Source organism: Onychomys torridus, chromosome 20 (genome assembly GCF_903995425.1).
Source record: "Onychomys torridus chromosome 20, mOncTor1.1, whole genome shotgun sequence".
NCBI lineage: Eukaryota > Metazoa > Chordata > Mammalia > Rodentia > Cricetidae > Onychomys > Onychomys torridus.
Window position 1 is genome coordinate 35090297 of NC_050462.1, and position 21915 is coordinate 35112211.

Sequence of the window (21915 nt, forward strand, 5' to 3'; positions counted from 1 at the left end):
AGAGGAAGAACACTATAATCTCAGGTTAGCCCAGAGCTTTCTGGCAAAAAAAAGGGGGGGGGGGAGCAAGTTTAGACCTCTGTAACCTCTGCTGGGGTAGTGATCCAAGTGAGGTCCATTAACTAAGAGCAGCAGCTGAGCCCGTGGACAAAAGCAGAATGGTGAACAGTCCTGAAGTCACATAGGGAAGAGAACCTGGCTGAGGGACCTTTTGGCTTAGAGTAGTTAGCCACTAGACTGATAAGGATCTCCGCCCTACTGACACAGATAAAGAGGTTGAAAGCACCAAACATTCTGCAGCTTGTGGTGGCCTCACTAAAGACACAGAGTTGGACCGGATATGTCTAATTCAGATGAAAAGGCTGGAGTGGCTTGCTCATCCAGAGGACTCAGATTTTATTCCCTGCGTCCACATGGCAGCTCACAACATTCTGTAATTCCAGTTCTAGGCTTCCAACAAACTTCTTCTTACCTCCAAGGGCATAAGACACAGGTGTGGTGAACAGACACGCATACATGCAAAGTACCCATATACATACATACATATATATATGTATGTATGTGTGTGTGTATTAATTAGCTTAGGTTCCATCATATCATATGCATATATAATGTATTATATATTATATTGTATTATACAATATATAACACAATTATATTATATTACAATGTATTATATATTATATGCAATATATTATACATGTGACGTATAACATATAATATGATGGAACCTAAGTTAATTATTTACATAATCAGCAAAGACCATTCCTTTCCTTCAATTTACATGGGCATACTTCCCTACTGGGTAAATATGACCTCCTTGCCTTCAGCCACTACAGTCATAGACTTCAGGCTTAAATCTAGTGGAAGTACAAGAATTGAGGAAAAGAAGCATGGGGAAAGCTAATGGGCAAGAAGAGGGCGCTCTCAGAATAACCATTTGACCTGCACACAGCAGGCTTGCTCCAGCAGGCCAGAACTCACTGCCTGCCCATGCTCCTGTAGGGTGGGGACCTACTGCGAAGCTGGTTAGCCTAGCCTGCCAACAGTCTCAAACCGTGAGCTGAGTCCAAGCATAAACCGAGCTGGGAGGAAGAACCCAGATGCGTGGCTCCCTCCAGCTCCTTCCTTGGATTCTGTAGTCATGCCCCCGCCTCTTCCCACCCCACTCCACTCCTCCCCACGCCCAGATTTTGGAGGAACCCAGTTCCCTAAAGCTCGCCTAAAGCTCGCCTCGAGCGCCTCCCCCCCCCCCCCCCCCGTGGAGCTTGCTCCCACCCTCCACCTCCACCCCCTACCCAGCCTCAGCTAAGACCCGGAGAGGTGGAATTTCGATTTGAAACTCCCCAGCCAGGGCCGGCGCTGGGCATGCTCAGTGCCGCGGCGCGTCGGGCTGCTGCTAGCTGCTCTGGCAGCCGTGGTGGTGCTGCCTGGCTGCGAGGCTGGCGCTGGAGTCCACCCCACTGTCACCACCAGCTGCGGGCTTCCTGAAGGCCAAGCTCTCGCCTCCTCCGAGTGCCTTGTCCCCGCCCGCCCGCCCGCCCGCCTCGAGTCCCCATCACCCGCAGCATCCTATCCTACTCTCCATCTCCCCACCCCTTAGGGAGGTGAAGGCAGTGCTCGGTTCTGTCGGCGCCACACACTGTTCTGCGAACCCCAGCCGAGGACCCTGTCATCGGATGCCTGGGATCAGAAGACTCTGGGTGGTTCTCTCAAAGAGCACTTTGCTCCTCCTCGGAGTGGGGTCGCGGCGGAGTTTCTCCTCCGCCCCTCAATGCACACACTATGAGGAGAGCGGTCTGCTTCCCAGCACTGTGCCTGCTTCTTAATCTTCACGCTGCAGGTAAGGGCTTGCGGGGCTCAGAGCTGGAGCTGAGGATGAGATGGGAAACAGGCTTAAGGACTCCACTCCCCGGAAAGCTTGCCTAGCTTGGGATAGCATCGGAGGGGGGAAAGAATGCACCTGTTGGAAGGCTGAGGCTGAAAACTTAGGCTAAAATCAGCTCTTCCTTTTTACCTTTCACTGCTAAGAGTGAACATTTTAAATTTGAATATAGGTTTGTGTCGTCCCCCCCCCCCCCCCACCTCTATCCAGCTCCTCTGCTTGTGCTTCTGGGCTTTGCACTTGGTTGCACTGTTTGCAGGAGAGAGACAAGACATCCTGCTGGATGGAGATCTTCCTACTGCAGCGGCTTCATCCATAAGGTCTCCGGGTTTAGCGAGCGAGCGCTCACGGGGATGCCCTGGCTCTAACCCGATGGGCCACATCTCCGCCCCTATCCGCCAAATGTATGGTTTATTAACAACGCTGCTCCAGGCTGCTTTGGCACCCGCTCTTGTCACTCGAATTTTCTGAACCAATGGGAGTCAAGAAAGGTTTCAAACGGGGAGCCTCTTCTCTCTTTCAGCACCATGGTCAGTATCCGCAGTCGGTAAAGAGAAACCCAACCACACTCAGAAACCTAGCGGGTTGGTTATATCCCCTGTCTCCCCAGGATAGATTTGAAGAGAGGCGGCGAGAGGGTGCAACCAAATAAAAATAGATTCGATGCAAGAAGCAGTATCTGGTCTAGGGATGCAAACCAGATAAAGTGCCTAGGAATTTCATAGTCACTGGCACCTGGCACCTCTAATACAGTGGACGGACATGCTGGACTGCACTATGGCTTTCACACACACACACACACACACACACACACACACACACACACCAAAATAAAACATGGCAGGGAGGTTTTAGGGACCCTGCTGCGACAGCAGTTGTCCATGCAGCTTCCCTGAAGCTTTTCTTCGAGTTTGGTCCTCATCTGTTCACACGCATTTACTTCTCTAAGAACACCGAGTGGGAGTGTATTATGTTACTGTGACCCATAAGCACACACAAAAAAAATGGCTGTGAAATTGTAATCCCCGTGGTAGCTCTTTAAAAGAGTGGGTGTTGTTTTTCCACTTATGCAATAATGGGAATAAAATTTAGTCCTTTTTTTTTTTTTTTATCCTAGCTATTGCTTAAATGCACTGTGAATTTAGAAGCAAACGATGTATAGGAACAATAAGGCTGTAATTAAGTATGCACGTTAATTATAACAATTACAGCATTACATTGTAGGGTTTTTGGTGGTTCTCTGGTGTCTTGAAAATCAGTGGGAGAAAAAGCTATGACTTAGCTGTTAAATTATTTGGAAACAACTATAATGAATCATTTCATCACCATATTCAATTATTTAATGTTAATATATAAAGTGAAAAGCATACACACTGTTCTTGTTTTACATCCCACACTATTTAATGGTGCCACTGACAGAAGTAACCATTGCCAAAAAAAAGTTTTCATCACTACCAAGTTAAATCATTAATTATCTGATAAAACATCAGTGTAGTTATTTTTTATAATTATATATAAACAAACATTGAGGATTGCAATGTATAATACATCATGGGTAGTTATAAGCTTAACGTTATAAATAGACTTCATATTAAGTGTGTAGGAAACATTACTAATTTATTACAGATAAACCCTGAGGATAAGGAAAATAGAGGACTTTGGTTCATTAGAGGGGAAACCTAGAAGTCTGCATTCCTAAATGATACTTGGAGCTTTGCCGTTCACCAAAGTCAAAGCAAAGCCCTCTGTATTTTGTTTTCTTAATTTGCAAAAAGATTGACAACAAGTTCATTCAAATAATTTTAGTTTCATAAGGCAACAAGTGAATTGCTATATATTATTTCAGATTTCAGTTGCGGTATGCTACATACACATTGATTGCCTTTTTACTGAGTACAGTGCTTTAGAATAGTGTTTGTCCAAGCAGATTGCAAGTCTGATATTCTACTTGTCTTGCCAGTTTCATTGTGGATTCAATTTAATTTTAAACAGCAATTTGTGGGTCACAAGCTGTCATCAGATTAAAATGCATCACAGTTACCTAATATCACTGTTTGGGCTTTTCATCAGAACTCAGATAAACACAGATTTCTTGATCTATGCTCCCACAGAATTAGGTAATAAGAAAATAAGTGGCTAGGAACAAAGATCAAGGAGCCTCTAAACCTTTTACTTGTTGAATGCCTGGGTTTATCTCTTCTAAGAGAGCCACACTCCCAGGGCTGAGACTGGCTTTACAAAGAAGGGCAGTGACATTTGTACATTTTAGCCTCCAGGCTGAAAAGCTAATTAATCCCTATCACTTGAGCCCAGGTTACCAGCAACTACTTTATGGTGGCACAAATGATGGTATCTTAGAATGCTCCAGAAATGGGATAATTTTAATACTGAGATGGGATGCAAATATTCTCAGCTGAATCGGCAATTGTTGCCTGGGGCATGGCCATGACTTTAAGGATAAGGCTGAAAATTATTTTCAACATGAGTGCCATCTCCAATTACTTGGTATGGCTGCCTATAGCATGGTGACCCTGAGGCCTGACAGTCTCAATGGGGGGGGGGCGGGGATCAAGATCTATTTGTAATATCTGCATGAAGGGAGTACAGTGTGAAATGCAATTGTCATTCCTGGGTAAGATAAGCCAAAGGAGCCGCTAAGCTCGTGGCTTGATAGAGAAGTTGAATGTCCTATGACAGCTAACTGCCGCAGATCTTAAGAAACAACTTGTACTTATTGTTCATCCACTTGCTCATCCTACAGGCAAGAACAAGATACAGTGGTGTCAACTGAGAACATAATCTGGAAGGAGGGAAAAAAATGCAGGTTTCTACCACTGTTACTGAATAATACATAACAATCAGGTTCCTAAAGCAGCTAAGAACAGTTACATCTCATCCCATCGGCCAATGTCTCCCATTTGTGCAGCACATAAAGATACCCTCATTTCTGTCATCATAAAATAGTTGCTGGAAACTTAGGCAAAACCAGATCTAATAGAACAGGACACCATCAAGTTAGTGGTGACAAATCCTTTCTCCTTAACTGCCCTTATTCTTCACACCTTCTGGGATCCAATGTCATAAATACATTCCAGTTTATAATTCGACATCATACACAACCAAGAGGCAACTGAAAGCCATGCGAATGATAAGATTGCTTACAGAATAATTGTGTGGAAGATCCACAGACAGCTTATTTGCTTCGGTCCTCCCTCTCATTCTTTGCCCAATGAGTCATATTCCAATTGAGGAGATTATGTTAATGTGGTAGTATTTTCAATGCCAAGGAGTAAATTCCTTTGATAGCCTTAAAACGATCATTTCAAAGCTTTCCTTTCTAACTGAATATTGTGATAAGAAAAAGGCTGACTTCAACCCATGACACTGTCCTCAGCATTGGAAAAGGGGACTTTAGATTTCCCACCTTGTACTTTCTAAATGACACACACTTGTTCAGGCTATGTCTCAGAGGTGCCCTATGTAAGACACTTTCTGATTTTATAGTACCCCCTTGGTAGTCCGAAATCAAAGATTTCCCAAACCCAACATAGTCCTTACAATGCCCCAGATCTGCTGAATTTCCTTCCTCCACTGTCTTTCATACATACCCACTACTACTTTCTTCTTTATATTGGTCTCTTTGTTCCTAGAAAACACCAGGCATGCATGTATCTTGCATAGTCTTTGCCAAGGAAAGCTGTTTTCATGGCTTAACCTATTTGATTTTGGTCTTTATCGAAATGTTACCATTTCAGTGGTGATTTGTCTTCTTAGCTCCCTTCCAATGCCCCTCTCTCAAACGGATATCATCCCTTCCTCAACTTTCTTCACAGAGGCCATTCCATTTAACATAAATATAGTTTCCTTGTTCATTTATTTTTGTGGTAATTTGATGGTTGTTGTGGGAAAATACAGGACAAGAAACAACTTAAGGAATGAAACAGGTGTTCTGGTTACAGTTGGAGGAGATACATTCCATCACAGTTAAGAAGGCGTGAGAGCAGGATTACATTGGATCCTGGGTCAGGGAGCAGCCAGTGAAGAAGTAAAACCCAGGCTATAAAACCTCAAGGCCTGCCCCAGTAACCTATTTCCTCCAGTAAAGCTCCATTTCTTAAAGACTTCAGGACTATTACTAGTTGCTCCACCTAGTGAAGACCAAGAGTTCAAACATAGGAGCCTTTGGGGGGCATTTCAGGCTCAAACCACAACAGTCTTCCTATACCACTTTTATCCTAAAGATCCATAATTCTTGGGATCAGGTCTGCTCCCCTCCATGTCCATACCACTGCCTTGAGATCTGGATCCTTGTTACTCCAAACGGATCTCATCTCAAACTTGTCCTTCATAATAGTGTCCTGAGTAAATTCTAAAACCATACATGAGTCTCTTTATACAATGACCTAACAGAGCTGTTGCTTTTGCCTTGGCCTTCTGGAAAAACCCAAATACACAGGAAGGACAAAGTCTTTCTCCATCAGACGTTTCCTAAATCCGGTCTTATTTTCTGTCATCATTCTCTCCGTGCCACGCTATTGTCAGACTAATGACCAAATTCTGTCACTGACATGTCTCACCCCTTCTTCATACCTTACCTTTATTCTTAACTACCCCCTTGTATTTGTTTTCTAGATCACTCTTACTGTAATTTTAATTTTTAATCAGATATTGCCTACTTTGAACCCTTCCTCGACATCCTACCTTATTCAAGCAGCTTGCCTACATTTTCCAGATAGGCAGGTATAATCCTCTACCAAGGCAGTAAACCAAGGTTTGCATGCTTTTAAAGAAAACTAGAATTGTTAATTGTTACCTTTGAATACCTACTTCCCATAACTTTCTTTGTTATTCACAATGCTATAAATAAATATTCAATGAATAAATAAATATATTTGGAGTATATTTGGTGAAATAAATGATGATAAATAGATGCTAATAGATTATACATTATCTTAATAAACACAGGATAATTTACTGTTCTCTCAATTGAATTTATATTTACTTGCTACAAAGAAGTGGACAAGGAACAGGTTTGATTTACAAGTAGATTATAAGTTTGTTTTCAAATGCATAGTATGATTTATACATATAGCAGTTATATGATGGCCCTTCCTAGATGATAAATATTCTATAATTTTTTTGTATAAGTTCATAATAGTAATCAGGTTAATTTTTGTGTAAAATATCAAGGCATGAGATAACCAACATGGGACAATAATTGTTCACTAAAACATATACTTGATATTAGTAGTTCTGACTATCAGTTGACTATCATCTTGTAGACAAAACACCGATAGTGCCCACATTCAAAATCAAGATAAAAACTTAAAATGATCCAACCTTCTTTTCCTGCACCAAACAAGAATCTAACCATGGACATGAAATGTCTGAGTAGTGAGGTGGTTGCATAATTTTTTCCTCCTCTCATTTTCTGTAAAAGCAGCTTTATATTGTTTAGTCACAATTTCATTCAGAACATACATACATATACATAGAGTGAAGATTTTTTTGGTGAATTATAAAAAGTTGCTTTAAAAAGATCGTAAGATCACACATCAAAATTCCATTCATATCACCATTACTATGATATAGTTTTGGGTAAGTTTATTGTTACATCTATTGAAAGCTATTTTGTGGAGTCAAATTCAAAAGAGAGAGAGAAAGTCCCATTTCCCTTCAAAAGGGGATTTTGAAAGATCCAAGTGCTTACAAATGTTGACACATTTAGAATGTCACTGATGTTTCCCAACAGCTTTGCAAAGAAAACAATTAATAATAAGCTATTTTAAAATCAAAGTTTCTAATGCTTATGCACCATATAATGTTACTGTAAGTGCCTATTACAGTAATGATATTTGCCATGGAAAGACAATCAGCTAATTTATGTTATGAACATCAGCACTTTTCATCTAAATAATTTTTACTCATAATGACTATTTAGATTGTCCTCACAATCAAATCTCATTTCATTTCGGTATATGAAGATAGGGATAGTCATTAAAAATGCAGCTGCATGGGCCAGCAGCAAAGCGAAACTAATCATTTACACTCATCAACCCTAGATCAATACGTCTAGCTGCACTGAAGCAAACGCCCAGTTCAATTGGATATGAGTTGCGTTTTTCTCAATTCAACTCCAAAGCAATGTTCATTTTCTGACTTAAATAAGAGAAAATGGTTTGAGATCATTTTAAAGCACTGGAAGTTCTTTGGGAAGGAGTGCTTGAGAAACACAGGGGGAGCAACCCAAATGACTCACTGACCTAAAATCAATACGTTCAGAAAAAATAAGTGCCAGTGGCCATTTTGCCCCGTTAACGATCCAGTTCTTGATGGAGATGGAACAGAGCATGATGCTGAATGTATAAGTAGTCAGCTCCCATCATTGGATGACTGTTATCTGACAAAGATGCATCCTAGAATGTGGTGGTATTGTGTTCCCCAAAATATTATGTGTTCCCCGAAATAAACTTATCTGGGGTTCAGAGACAGAACAGCCACAATATTAAACGTGAGGATAGGCAGTGGTAGCACATGCCTTTAATCCTAGCATTCCAGAGACAGAAATACCTATGGATCTCTGAGTTCAAGGCCACATTGGAAACAGCCAGTCACAGTGACCCACACCTTTAATCCCAGAAATCCAGCCTCTAATTCCACTGAGTGACGGCAGAAAGTAGAAAGATATGTAAGGCGTGAAGACCAGAACTAGAAGCATTTTGGCTGGTTTAGCATTTGGCTGGTTAAGCTTTTAGGCTTTGGAGCAGCACAGTTCAGCTGAGAGCCATTGGGATGAGGACTTAGAAGCTTGTAGTCTGAGGAAACAAGACCAGCTGAAGAACTGGTGAGGTGAGGTAGCTGTGGCTTGTTCTGCTTCTCTGATCTTCCAGCATTCACCCCAATAACTGGCCTCAGGTTTGATTTCATTGATAAGAACTTTTAAGATTCATGCTATACTAGGAGGCGTGCCAAATACAATCCTACCACAAATTGGGTTGAAAGGTCATTGGCCCATTAATATTAAGGTAGATTTTTAAATGATAAGCAATTTATACATTGTGTTCTTGATTGCAGATGGGTTTTCTTTTTATGTTTCCAGTTCTCTCTGAGAGACAGTGATAGTACGAATAACTTATTGCAGGGTGATATTTAAGAAGTAAATGGAATAGTGTATATAAACCTGTACTGTTTTAGTATGAACAATGTAAAATGATATGCATTATTTGATTAGGGAAGGAGAGAGGACACATAATAGTTAACTCACATCATGGAGCAATCTTTCCTTTCTGTGCTTGAGCCTACGTCTGAAGAGTATGCACATGCTGGTATAGATTGTCTATTCAGGTAGTATCTGCATTTTTTTCATCTGTTACATGCATGAACCTGGATGCCAATGCAGATTTTAAGAGAGCTGTAAAGCGCCATGTCTGAAACACCTCTTGATCTCCAACTCTTTCTCCTAACACTTTCCCTCAGTCGCTCATTTTACTAGCTGGCTTTGTGTGTCAACTTGACACAAGTCATCAGAGAGGAAGGAGCCTCAGCTGAGGAAATGCCTCCCTGAGATCCAGCTGTAAGGCATTTTCTCAATCAGTGATCAATGAGGGAGGACCCAGCCCATGGCGGGTGGTGCCATCCCTGGGCTGGTGGTCCTGGGTACTATAAGAAAGCAGGCTGAGCAAGCCAGTAAGCAGCACTCCTCCATGGCCTCTGCGTCAGCTCCTGCCTCTAGATTCCAGTCCTGCTTGAGTTCTTGTTCTGACTTCCTTCAGTGATGGCCTTATGATCTGGAGGTGTAAGCCAAATAAACTCTTTGGTCCCCAACTTGCTTTTTGGTCATGGTGTTTTGTCACAGCAATAGAAACCCCAACTACGATAAATTGTTACCAGTGTAGTATTGCTGTGACAGACCTGACCGTGTTTTGTGGGGGATTGTGGAAGGACATTAGAACTTTGGGCTAGAAAGCCATTGGGTGTTAAGAGCTCTGTGGGACATTCTGCGAGAGTTTGGAAGATAAGAACGTTGAGAGAAATGCAGAGGACGGAAGCCTGGCTTGTGAAATTTCAGAGGGAAGTTTAAAGACTCTATCAGGGCCATTTGTTACTTTGCATTAAAACTCTAGTTCTGGTTAGCTGGGGCTGAAGAATCAGTTGTGATTAGCAATGTACCAGCACTACTAATGTGAAACCTTTACATTATTGGGAAAATTGATGCTGGTTGGCTGGAGCTAGGAAATGAGTGGTGGTAAAGAAGAGACCAGCATCACTGAGGTGAAATGTTCTGGGAAGTGTTCCTGAGAGCACAGAGATGCTATGTTCCAGAGGCGGGAATGGTTGTATCTCATGCTTGCAGCAGGGCTTGGTAATGTGTAAGTATCACCTATGTGGTGCTGGTTTTGAAGGCATGAGGTGGTTATGGGAAGCAGCTGAAGCTTGGCACTGCGAGAGGTCAGGAGAGGCCATTGGTAGAAGGTGCACAGCCACAGTGGCAGTTAAAGGCCCAGGACTGAAGGAGTCATGAAGGGAAGTTGAGGCTTGGTACCATACAAAGAGCCTACCAGAGGCTATTGGTGAAAAATGCAGGCCAGTTGCAGCAAGGGGCAACAGCATTTTGGAGATGCCAGGACAATGGGATGACCACCAAGAACAGCAGCAGAAGAACATGGTGCCCTGGTTCTTCCCTCTTGATGAAGATATTTAGTTTGATTTTGTTTTTTAAAAGTGCCTATAGATGAAAGACTTGAACTTTTAAAAGAGATTGGATATTTTAAAGAGACTGAAATTTTAATTTGTTTGATTTTGTAAAGACACTGGGACTTTTAAAATTATGATTTTAATGTGAGATCTTGGGGAGGAATAAGAAAAGAAGGTTTGTGGCTTAATGGTAATGGGTTTGTGTGTCAAGTTGACAAGGGGTCAGTTGTGCTGGCTGGTATTGTGTGTCAACTTGACACAAGCTAGAGTCATCAGAGAGGAAGGAGCCTCAGCTGAGGAAATGCCTCCATAAGATCCAGCTGTAAGGCATCTTCTCAATTAGTGATCAGTGGGGGAGGGCCCAGCCCATGGTGAGTGGTACCATCCCTGGGCTGGTAGTCCTGGGTTCTATAAGAAAGCAGGCTGAGCAAGCCAGGGGAAGCAAGCCAGTCAACAGCATCCTCCATGTCCTCTGCATCAGCTCCTGCCTCCAGGTTCCTACTCTGCTTGAGTTTCTGTCCTGACTTCCTTCAATAATGAACAGCGCTTTGGAAGTGTAAACCCTTCCTTCCCCAACCTGCTTTTGGTCATGGTGTTTGTTTCCACAGCAATGGAAACCCTAAGACACTCATCTAAATATTGTCTCCAGCATCACATCTTTGGAAAACTCTTACCTGGATATGAGACACCAATTTACTTTGGGTTTATCTGATAGTGAGTGAAAAAAAAAATGTGTAACATATTAATACCACAAATCTGAAATATTTAGTTCCTACTGCATTGTTTTTCTTGGTGGATAAGCCAGACACTTCTAGAAGATATTTCCTTAAGTCTCTCTAGGGATATATGGTGTAAGAAATCCAGGCATTGACTAAGGCTGCCATTCAGAGCTCTACAGTCTTCCTTCTCCTGTCCACTGTGTACCAATCCCTTTCTCCTCACCAACTGATCCTCTTCTGCTTATCATCTGTGGCTCATTGAGCTTCTAGACAACTGGGCTCAGAGACAATGTGGAGGACTATATGGGTTTCTGAAGATACTGGAGAAGACAGGGCTCTTTGGACATAAAGGAACAGTAAAGATGGGGTTGGGAAAAACAAGATCATATATTAGGAATGGGCAAAGATAGTCTCAAATCCCCATTGTTCTCCTAACACCCAGTCTACACAGCTATACCCGATCTGTTAGGTGTCTTCTCTGAGAAAGTTTTGATCACAGGTAACTGAATACAGTTCTAGTCTGATTCACTTGGATTATAATCCATCAGACCATTCATAAACCAGTTAAAGGAATCTTTCCAAAGGAGCTTTTCCTCTCCACAAAAATCCAAAGACAGAGTCCAGAGATCGTTTCAATGCATCTGAACATGCCCTGACAACTGAGGGGCATCACTCACAGTTTCTCAAAAGCCGAATCCAATTCGACATGAGTACCTGAGTACCTCAGACCGTCACCTACACATGAGGTATTTAACCACTGATTACTTTACTTTTTTTTTTTTTTTTTGGCTTGTTGACACATGATTTCTCTGTGTTGTTTTGGTGCCTGTCCTGGATCTCACTCTGTAGCCCAGGCTGGCCTCGAACTCACAAAGATCCTCCTGGCTCTGCCTCCCGAGTGCTGGGATTAAAGGCATGCATCACCACCACCCGGCTTGTTCTTCACATTTTTAACTAGTGGCTTTCAGTAATGGTCTTCTGTGGCAATAAGATTCTTCTTTGATGGGGGAGGTGAGGCCTACATGTATCTGTGTGTTTGAAGACAAATATTTAGAGTGCAATTAGAAATTATACTTGTTTAGGAAAGTGGCAGTAATAGGTTCTCCTCTGGGATCTATGATCTTCCCAGCCACAGTCTTTGGCTAGGTTTAGAGTGCCAGGTACAATTTACCTCATGTTGAGAGTCTTTAATGCCAGTTAGAGAGCTGTTGGTTATCACCAAGATATAATTGCCATTATTGCACCTAGAAGGATCTCTCTCCATAGCTGGCCATTGTAGTTGACAGATGCCATAGCTGGGCAGTCTACAGGATGCTTTCCTCTCTTAGTAACTTTTATATCATCATCTGGTTCTGTGTAAGCTAGTCCTCCTTGGGGAGACTTTTATGTCCATTCCAAATCAAGTCCTCTGCTTCTCATGTCAAAAATGCATGGTGTCCTCAGCAATATACATGTACCTTGATTTATGGAGGCAGCCAAGGGCCGTAGAAATAACCCGTATTATTTTGAGAGTCTCTTAGAACTCCTCAACAACTTGAAAGGTTTCTCATACCTGGTACTGGGATTTTGTCAGATAGTCTTTGGCTGCTGGGGATAGTGTCATCACCATAAATTATGTAATTTCACTTAAACTCTTATGTATGTACACACATACCATTTTAGGTAAATATAAAATAGTGATTCCTATTGTCTTCCCCCCCCCCCCAAGACAGGGTTTCTCTGTGTAGCTTTGCACCTTTCCTGGAACTCACTTGGAAGCCCAGGCTGGCCTCGAACTCGCAGAGATCTGCCTGTCTCTGCCTCCCAAGTGCTGAGATTAAAGGCGTGTGCCACTACCGCCTGGCTCCTGTTGTTTTTTCTAACATCCTTAGGTCCATTTTTTAAAAGTTATTTTAGCAAATAATACATATGAAAGCTTAGTATCTTGAAAGTCATTCTCCAGCATGAGTATGCCTTGATAACTGTGTCCTGATGTTGTGGACACTTTCAGGATTGAAGGTCCTGTCCACATTTCTTGGGTGTATAGAGCAGGGAAAGGGCAAGTCAAAGTTTTCAAGTATATAACCTGGGAGTCAGACATCACATTGCCATCTGAGCCCAGTTTAGCTGAGTCTACTGTGTAACGAGTCTTCTTCTGTCTGGCCAGAAAGCTCCCAAATAATGACATGGAGACTTCTTATTATGAAACCTCAGCCTATAGCTTAGGCTTGTTCCTAACTAGCTCTTATAACTTAAATTAACCCATTTCTATTCATCTATGTTCTATCACATGGCATTACCTCTCTTCCAGCTTGTACCTCCTGTTTCCTCTCTGTGTCTTCTGATGTCTCTCATGTGCCTAGATTCCTCCTCCACTTCCTTCATCTCCCTGGAAACCTTACCTATACCTCCTACCTAGCTATTGATCATTCAGCTTTTTATTACACCACTCACAGCAATACATCTTCATGCAGTGTACAAATGTCCCACAACACTGCTGTGAATTCAGACTGGGAACAGGGTCACTGCCTTCCAGTCAATGTCTGTGCTGTGCCTGGGCCTCCATCCCTCACTTTGCAACATCAGCTCTCAGGGCCAGCAGCTTGCTCACCCAGCTCTTCATGTCTGTGAGTTTGCCCTCCAAGGCTGTCCTCTCAGGCCTAGTCTCCATTCTAACATTGATTTATCTCTCATTCTATCCCCAGTTAAATTGTGTCATTAGTTCCTGATCATATGGCCCTTCCCTAGGAAATTTTAGATTTCAAAAGTCATCAAAGAGCACTACAGTGTGCATATGGACATCAGAGAACAATTTGTGAGACTTGGGACTACCCTTCTACCATGGGGGCCAGATGGATGGAACTGAGTCGTCAGGCTTGGCAAGTGCTCTTACCCACTAAACTATCACTCCATCCTGGTTTGAAAAGAACTCTTCACCTGCCATGAACACTATTCTTAAAACAGATAACTATGTTGTAAAATCAGAGCCCAGTTTCCCAGGAAACTAGAGGTTTCTGCTATAGAAACAATGGGACACTTTGCTAATCTAAAGAAAATATTTTTTAAAAAGCCAATGAGGACAGTGCCTAATCACTGTAACTATTTATAAATAATTACATTTAATTATTTCTGTAACAATGAGCATATATAAAATTTAGATTTGCTAAATCTATTTCATTACTTGGTTTGTACCCATGAAACTTAATTCCTGTAGTTTCTTCAGGAAGTTCTTTCAGAAATGGAAAATTTCTCAGCACTCCGGGTATATGGGCAGTTTTCTGTACTCTGCTTCCTCCAAGAGGGCAGATCTTGGTCTTCATGAAACACTTATTCACAATTTAACACACATTTCTGTCAGCCTTCTCTCCAAGCAATGAACTCAGTTCTTTAGGAACTGGGAGACATCTGACTCTATCTGAACTGATACAAATTATTCTTCTTCCAGCAAAATCTGAGGTTTCTCAGTCTTCATGACTTATTCCAATTGTCATTGACCCAAATGCTTCTTTTATTGTATTGTCTTCCACTCTGTAACAGACACATATTCAATGAAAAATAACTCTGTTAAAGCTGAGCAATAATTAAGACATATGAGAGGAGCCTTTCATTACAATTTTGCCACCAACACATAGCACACAGTGAATTTTTCCTGCAATGGATGTCAGAGTTTCTCTCTATACTTCAACTTCCAATGGATGAGAACATTAGCAAGAAGGAGGGACCATTCAGTGGTGGAATTGGGAATAGGAACTACTCTTTTTCCCTAACGGAATACTTAGGAAATGTGGGAGTGATTATGCCAAAAGATGCATAGGACAAGTTTACAGTTGCTTTAACTGAAATCATCCCTTACTCTAGGACTCAGGTCCTTACCTAAATAGAGAAGAACAGATCCAGCTCTGCCCACATAGACATTACTCTGCTGTTGTTTTTAACTTTTAATGTAGATGAATTGGATACATCACTAGTCAAAACATGGAATGTTTAGTCCAGCACCTCCTAGTGAGACTGTATTTTCACATTGTAGTAATAAGTGCCTATCAATGGCTTAGGACGGGGTAGGACAGAGAAAAGCCTCTGGTTACAGCCTGTAGACTAGATTGTTAGGAAACTAGTCCTGGATGAGAGTTTCTTTCTGTTTTAAACCCTTTGGGTCCCATGTGGATTTGCAATTTTAATAAAGGCAATTTTTATCATCTTATAGAAGTTCTGGTTTTATTTTTGCTTTTGTAGCAATAGAGTTGGTCTTTAAGGGTGAACATTGTTGTCAAATTGGAAGTCTGGTGTCAGGATACAAAACAAATGTAAATACACAGGGAATTATATACATATGCATAGATATGTTGTTAGAGCATAAAAAGACATGCAAATGGAATTTGACATAACTAGTTTGACACACATGCACAGTCATTATGGACTCTTTTGAAGTGTCCATATAATCTCCCATTATGATCAATTGGAGTGAGCATGATTTGTGCTTTGAGAGATCATCCTAACAGACCTTGACCATCATATCTTGAGAAGCTGTAACATGTAAGTTTCAATTCTGTTAATATGCGTACTTTTGACTGAAGGTTGGCATTGTTGTGATGTTTGGGGCAATCATTACCAATACAATTACAGAACACAATCACTATGATTACAGAACAACTGAAGTTTTTTTTTTTCTATTAGTTTCTTTCTTACATTCAAGTCTGTAACTTCTTGAACATGTTGCTTCCATAAGTACCAAAAGGTCACTTTTATATACATGGAAAAATATTTTCAGAGAAAAGTCAAGAGTAAGCAAAATCTGTCTAAATGAATTCCAACTTTTATTTAAATCCATGTTTTTATGTAGACATTTCCAAGAAAAGCACCTGACCATTTATCTTCCCTTTTCTAGAGAAGAAAGGGCCAGCAATGCTGAAAACACAATTGTTAGATAGCCCAGTGACCTGCTTTGATCATTCCTTTTAGGGAAGGGTATTTTGAGAATGTTACTTCATACTTTTCTTCCTGTTGTAAATGAGCATCATAAAAGTTGCAGGACAAAGACTTATTCTGAGGGTTGTTCAAAAGGCCTCTGTACCCTCCATGTCTAGGAATAACCTACTTTAGATTGAAATAACACATTACAATGTCTCCAGTCTTACTAGTATAATTTCATACATTTCTATCTCTGATTTGTGAAAGATCTCTTCACATATTATTGAGGTCATATCCAGAAGGAAATTTCAATCCTGTAATTTTACAACTAGCAAAGTTCACTGGTTATTCTCATGCAAATGTTGCTTTTTATAATAAAAATACTCTTATTTTAAATGCAGCTCTGTGGCTTTAAAAAGCCACTTGCTAACTATCTTATGAGAAACACTGCATCCCTCCCAGGTAACAAAAACTGTCACTGAGCCATCAACACTAGAAAAATGCTTGCACATATCTTGTGTGAAATTTCTCATCCTTTAAAGTTCTGTCAAACCTCCAACCTTTTTCCTGTGTTCGCTTGTTTATGAAGTGGCTTCTTCCCACTTTGCACACAGAAAATAGAAGCATCAGCAGATAATTCCTCAACCTCTACCACAAAACAAAAGGGTCTGTGAACTTGTGTATCTCTAGCACACCTTGTAGAAAAGGGAATGCTTTATTTTGAGCAAAAGCTCACCCCATGCCCGTACATTGAGTGATATTTCCTCCTGTCTTCCAATGGAGCTCAGCCTCTCATTCTCTCTCCCCTTACTCAGATCCTACATCCTAACAATCATTGATTTGTTTTTCATCACTACAGAGTCTTTTCTCTTTGGAATGTCAATTACATGGAAGGCACAATGATGTTTTGATACTGTCTTTCATATTTATTTAATTTCTGTGGATCAATGGTTCATTCATTCTTATAGATGACTAATGCTACTTTGTAGATCACCATAGTTTATTCATTAACCACTTGGAGGGTGTTTGAGTTATTTCCATTGAGAGTAATCATAAATAAATAGAGTTGCTACAAAAATTTAAAAAGTATTTTTGTGTGAATAAGAATTTGATTTCTCCAGGATTTCTTTAGGGTATGTGTGCAGAAAAGTGAACTTGCTGTATCATATGTAAGTGCATGTTGAATTTTATAAAAACTGCCAAAATCCTTCCTAGAAGGCCTCTATCTTTTTTTCATTCACACCAGTAAGGTCTAAAGCTTACTTCTATTCTGGGTTATTTCCAATACTGAATACTACTAGCAATTTTCATTTTAGAACCTCTAAAATGCAATTCACATCATAGTTTTAAATATGCATTCATTAATGACTATTAAGTTTGAAATGTTTTCATTTACTTATTTGCCATCTAAGCATCTCTTTAATACATTTCAAGTCTTTATCCCATTTTGAAATTGTTTTACCTGTCAACTGATGAATTCTGAGAGTTCTTTATATAGCCTGATGACTAGTTCATTGCCAGCTATGTGGCTTGAATTTACTTCCTCCCAATCTGTAGGTAGTCTTTCCATCTTCTTCATAGAGTCTTGCTCATAACAACAACAACAACAACAACAACAAAACTTTATTGTCAACTTTGTCAATTTTTAATATGTATTTTATTTTAAATTGTGTGTATGTCTATGCAGGAGTATTTGTATGTGGGTGTAGGTTTCCCCAAAACTCAGAGGCGACAGATTTTCTTGAAAGGTGGGATTACAGGTGGTTGTAAGTCATCCTGTATGAGTATTGGCAACAGAACACCTCAGTTCCTCTGCAAAAAGAGTCCATATTCTCAACTGCTGAGCCTCTCTCCAGCTTCATCATTTTTATTATTATTTATCATATTATTATTATTATATTACTTAAGTTTTAGTCCCCCCATCTTTCTCTCTGTGGTGGGGTACATATGTGTGGGTCAAAGGGTAACTTGTGTGAGTCAGTTCTCTCCTTCATCCATGTGGGTTCCAGGAATGGAACTAAGGTCAAAAGCTTGGTAGCAGGTAGCTATACCCACTGAGATGTCTCATCAGTTCCATGCAGAGTTTTCTTTTATTGCATGTTAATTTAGTATTATTTACCAAAACTCTTTGCCTAAATGTACATACAATTTTTTTCTCTTTTCTTCTAAAAGTTGAGTGATCATATATCTTTAGGTCTATGAGATATATAAAACATGAACTTTAGGTAAACGTATGTGGTGTACAGGTATAGCCTAACCTCAGCCTCTGGCAACCATAATTCTACTTTCTACTTCTATGAACTTAGCTATTTAGATTCCAGAAATGAGATCATGCAGCATACATGCCCTGCTTGTTTGACTACATCATAATGTCATCCAGCATCTAACCAGCTGCTACAAATAACCAGAGTCCCTTCTCTTTTTTTAAAAGATTTATTTATTTATTATGTATACAGTGTTCTCTGCCTGCATGTATACCTGCACACCAGAAAAGGGTATCAGATTTTATTACAGATGGTTGTAAGCCACCATGTGGTTGCTGGGCTCAGGACCTTTGGAAGAGCAGCCAGATTTTTTAACCTCTGAGCCATCTTTCCAGCCCAGATTTCCTTCTATATAAAGGATAAATAGTATTATATTGTGTAAATACCACACTATTTCTTTATCTGCTCACCTATTTGTAGACACTTGGGTTGATTCTATATCTTAGATGTAGAGTTTAGTTAGCCCCATGATGATTAGAACAATGATGATATCTCTTCAATATACTAATTTCAATTGTTCACTTGTATTCAGAGGTGACATTGATGGGTCATAGGAAAGTTCTTGTTTAAATGCTTAGAGGAAACCATGTGCCCTCATAGCTGAATGATCTATCGGTAATGTTTGAGGGTTTCCTTTTCTCCACATCCTCTTTACACTGATAAAAGCAATCCTAAGCAGGTATGGAGTGACACATCATTTCTATTTGCTTTTCTATAACGATTACTGTTGCTGAAACGGTTTTCATCTTCCTGCTGCTTGTTTGTCTGTCTCCTTTGGAAAATAGCTGTTCAGGTTCTTAGCCTAATTTTTAGGGGATTGTTTTCTTGCCTTCAAGTTGTTCAAGTGTCTTATTTATTTTGGATGCTAACTCTTCCTGTGGTCTGAATGTGTTCCCAAACTTCCTTTGTTAGAAACTTAAATCCATTGCAACAGTGTTGAGAGGTGGAACTTTTAGGAGCTGATTATGTCATAACAACTCTACCATGATGAACGCATGAATGCTGTTATCTCAGGAGTGAATTACATCCAGTGAGGCCCCCCTCTCATCCCTCACCATGGAATAATGTATGCAGAGTCTTGTTGGATGCAGGGCGTGGGGAAGAGAGAAGGGAGAGTGGAAGACATTGCAATCCTGTCCTTAATTCATGAGGTCTGTTTTTTTTTGTTTTGTTTTTTGTTTTTTTGTTGTTGTTTTTTCTTTTTTTTTTTTTTTTTTTTTTTTTTTTTTTTTTTTTTTTTTTTACACAAACAAGATTTAGAGCTAGAGTCTCTTTTTTCAAGATCTCTCTGTGTCCTGGTACCCTCTGTGGGTTGAATAGAGGTTAATAAAATTAGAAGGGAGATGTACATAGAAGAACAACTTCTTGATGTACTGGGAGTTCTATTCCTCTTGCTCCCTTGCTTTCATTTACTTTTTATAGTCCTTGGTTAGACTGTTTTGTGCATTGTCCCCCAATGCTTAAAGTTCTACTTAGTATGAACAAGGCACAGTGGCTGAGATGAGTTCTACTCAGACTCAGAACCTTCCATACCCTTTTAAATTCTGCAAGATTATTTGAGGTTTGATCTTTCCCATGATCCAGGTATCAAATACTTGGACACCTGCCCAGGAGTCAGTATACAGTAGTGATAACCTGTATACCCATGATAAACACAACCAAGGTATGGAATCTACCTTTATATGCATTGATAGGTGAGAGAATAAAGGAAATGTGGCACATATACACAAGGGAGTTTGATTTGGCCACACCAAAAAAAAAAAAAAAAAAAGGAAAATCATGTTAGCAGGAGTTCTGATAGAAATAGGTGTAATCATGCTAAGTAAAACAAGCCAAATTCATTCATGGTTCTAACCTAACCACACTGAAGTCTAGGCCCCATGACCAACAGAACAAAAAATGAACTCAAAGATATTTTCAGAGGGTTTTTGTTTTGTCTCACAATACTTTGTGCTTTTTTTTTTTTGTCTTAGAGGTCTTTATTTATATGTTATGTTTTTTCCAGTTTTGTGTTTTATAGGAGGTTTGTGTGTAAATGTCTGTGTGTGTCTACACCTATTTGTGCTTCTTGTGGTTTTTCTTTGGTTCTTTTTTTTTTCTGTTTGATTGTTTTGTCCTATTCTGTTTTTTTTTTTTCTTATTACTTTTTTCTAGATGCCTGTTTGCTTTCTAATGAGAGAGAACAAAACAGGATGTGTCTGGTCATGGTGTTTCTAACAGCAACAGAAAGAAAACTAAGACACTAGGCAGTGCCCTCACTTTGTAAGTTATTGTATGTTTTCTTTGCCTTTTGAGGCAAGTTTTCACTATGTAGCTCAGACTGACCTGATGCTTGCCAATCCTCACAAGTTCTGGCCTTGGTTATCATTCTTTTTTTTTTTTTTTCCAAAGCATACTTATGGTGTGTGTGTATTAACCAGATGATACTTTTTAAATTAGAAGTGGTATGATATCTATATATTCTGGTCACCATTGGCTAACACGATCAACAGTTACTACATTCAAAGAATATCTGACAGGAGAAATAAGGAATGTGCTTGTTAGCATTTAGGCTCAGTTGCTATAACTAAAACATTTAAAATAACAACAGCTATAATACGATAGAAAAGTGTTTCTCTCCTACATGAAGCCTGAGTAGAGATTATGAGGTAGCCCTTGCATTCTCCCTTTCCCAGAGAACAGAATTCCTTCATGCCATGGTCTTTAACACATAACTTCTAGATCATGTTCCTACTTCACCAACCATATATCTAAGTCATTACTAAGGCTGAAAGCAAAGTTATCTACATTTCTCTTCACATTAGTATTTAATCAATGGAAATGTTTACCAATGGAAATATATTTTCAAATAGTATTTAGTCAAGGAAAAGGCTGAGAGATGTTCATAATTTTACCATATGGTGAATAAAGGTGCTTTCAGACAATTAAAAATTGCTGCCATAAGCATACTCATATTTCTGCCTTTACTTGCCTAAACCTAATCTGCTAAAAACTATAAACATGGGATAAAAATTTATATTAAAACTTTATGTAATAATTATATATATAGTAATTACATAAAAGACGGCTTAAAAACAGTATAAATGTTTATCATTTGAGAAGCAGATAGGGCATTCAGGTATATAAATCTAACATAATGTTGTAGGATTAGGTGAAAGAAGGAAAGGACACTGTGAAGATGCCTCTGTTGGTAAAATACTTGCTGCTCTGTAGCAGGAATCTTAAAAGGTCTTATTAATAAAATCAAACCTGGGGCCAGGTATTGGGGTCGATGCGAGAGAATATGGATATGAAAGGATAAAAAGTTCAATTATTGAATCTACTTTTTAAAAGGAACTATTTGTTTTAAATAGAATAAGTAATGAAATTTTTTGTCTGAGTTTATCAAATGTTACTGGACTGTACAATGTTATATATTAATGGAGATTTTCATCTGAATCTGTCAAATGTTAATGGACTAGACATC

General features: G+C 39.8%; 1 protein-coding gene across 1 annotated transcript in view; it reads left to right on the plus strand.

The window, feature by feature from the left end:
* The first annotated feature begins 1286 nt into the window (after positions 1 to 1286).
* Ptprr (protein tyrosine phosphatase receptor type R) overlaps positions 1287 to 21915 on the plus strand; it is a 234697-nt gene continuing 214068 nt past the window's right edge. The window contains exon 1 of the mRNA XM_036170115.1: positions 1287 to 1843. Coding sequence (XP_036026008.1) covers positions 1786 to 1843 — 58 coding nt within the window. The 5' untranslated portion in view covers positions 1287 to 1785. The remainder of the gene's footprint in view (positions 1844 to 21915) is intronic.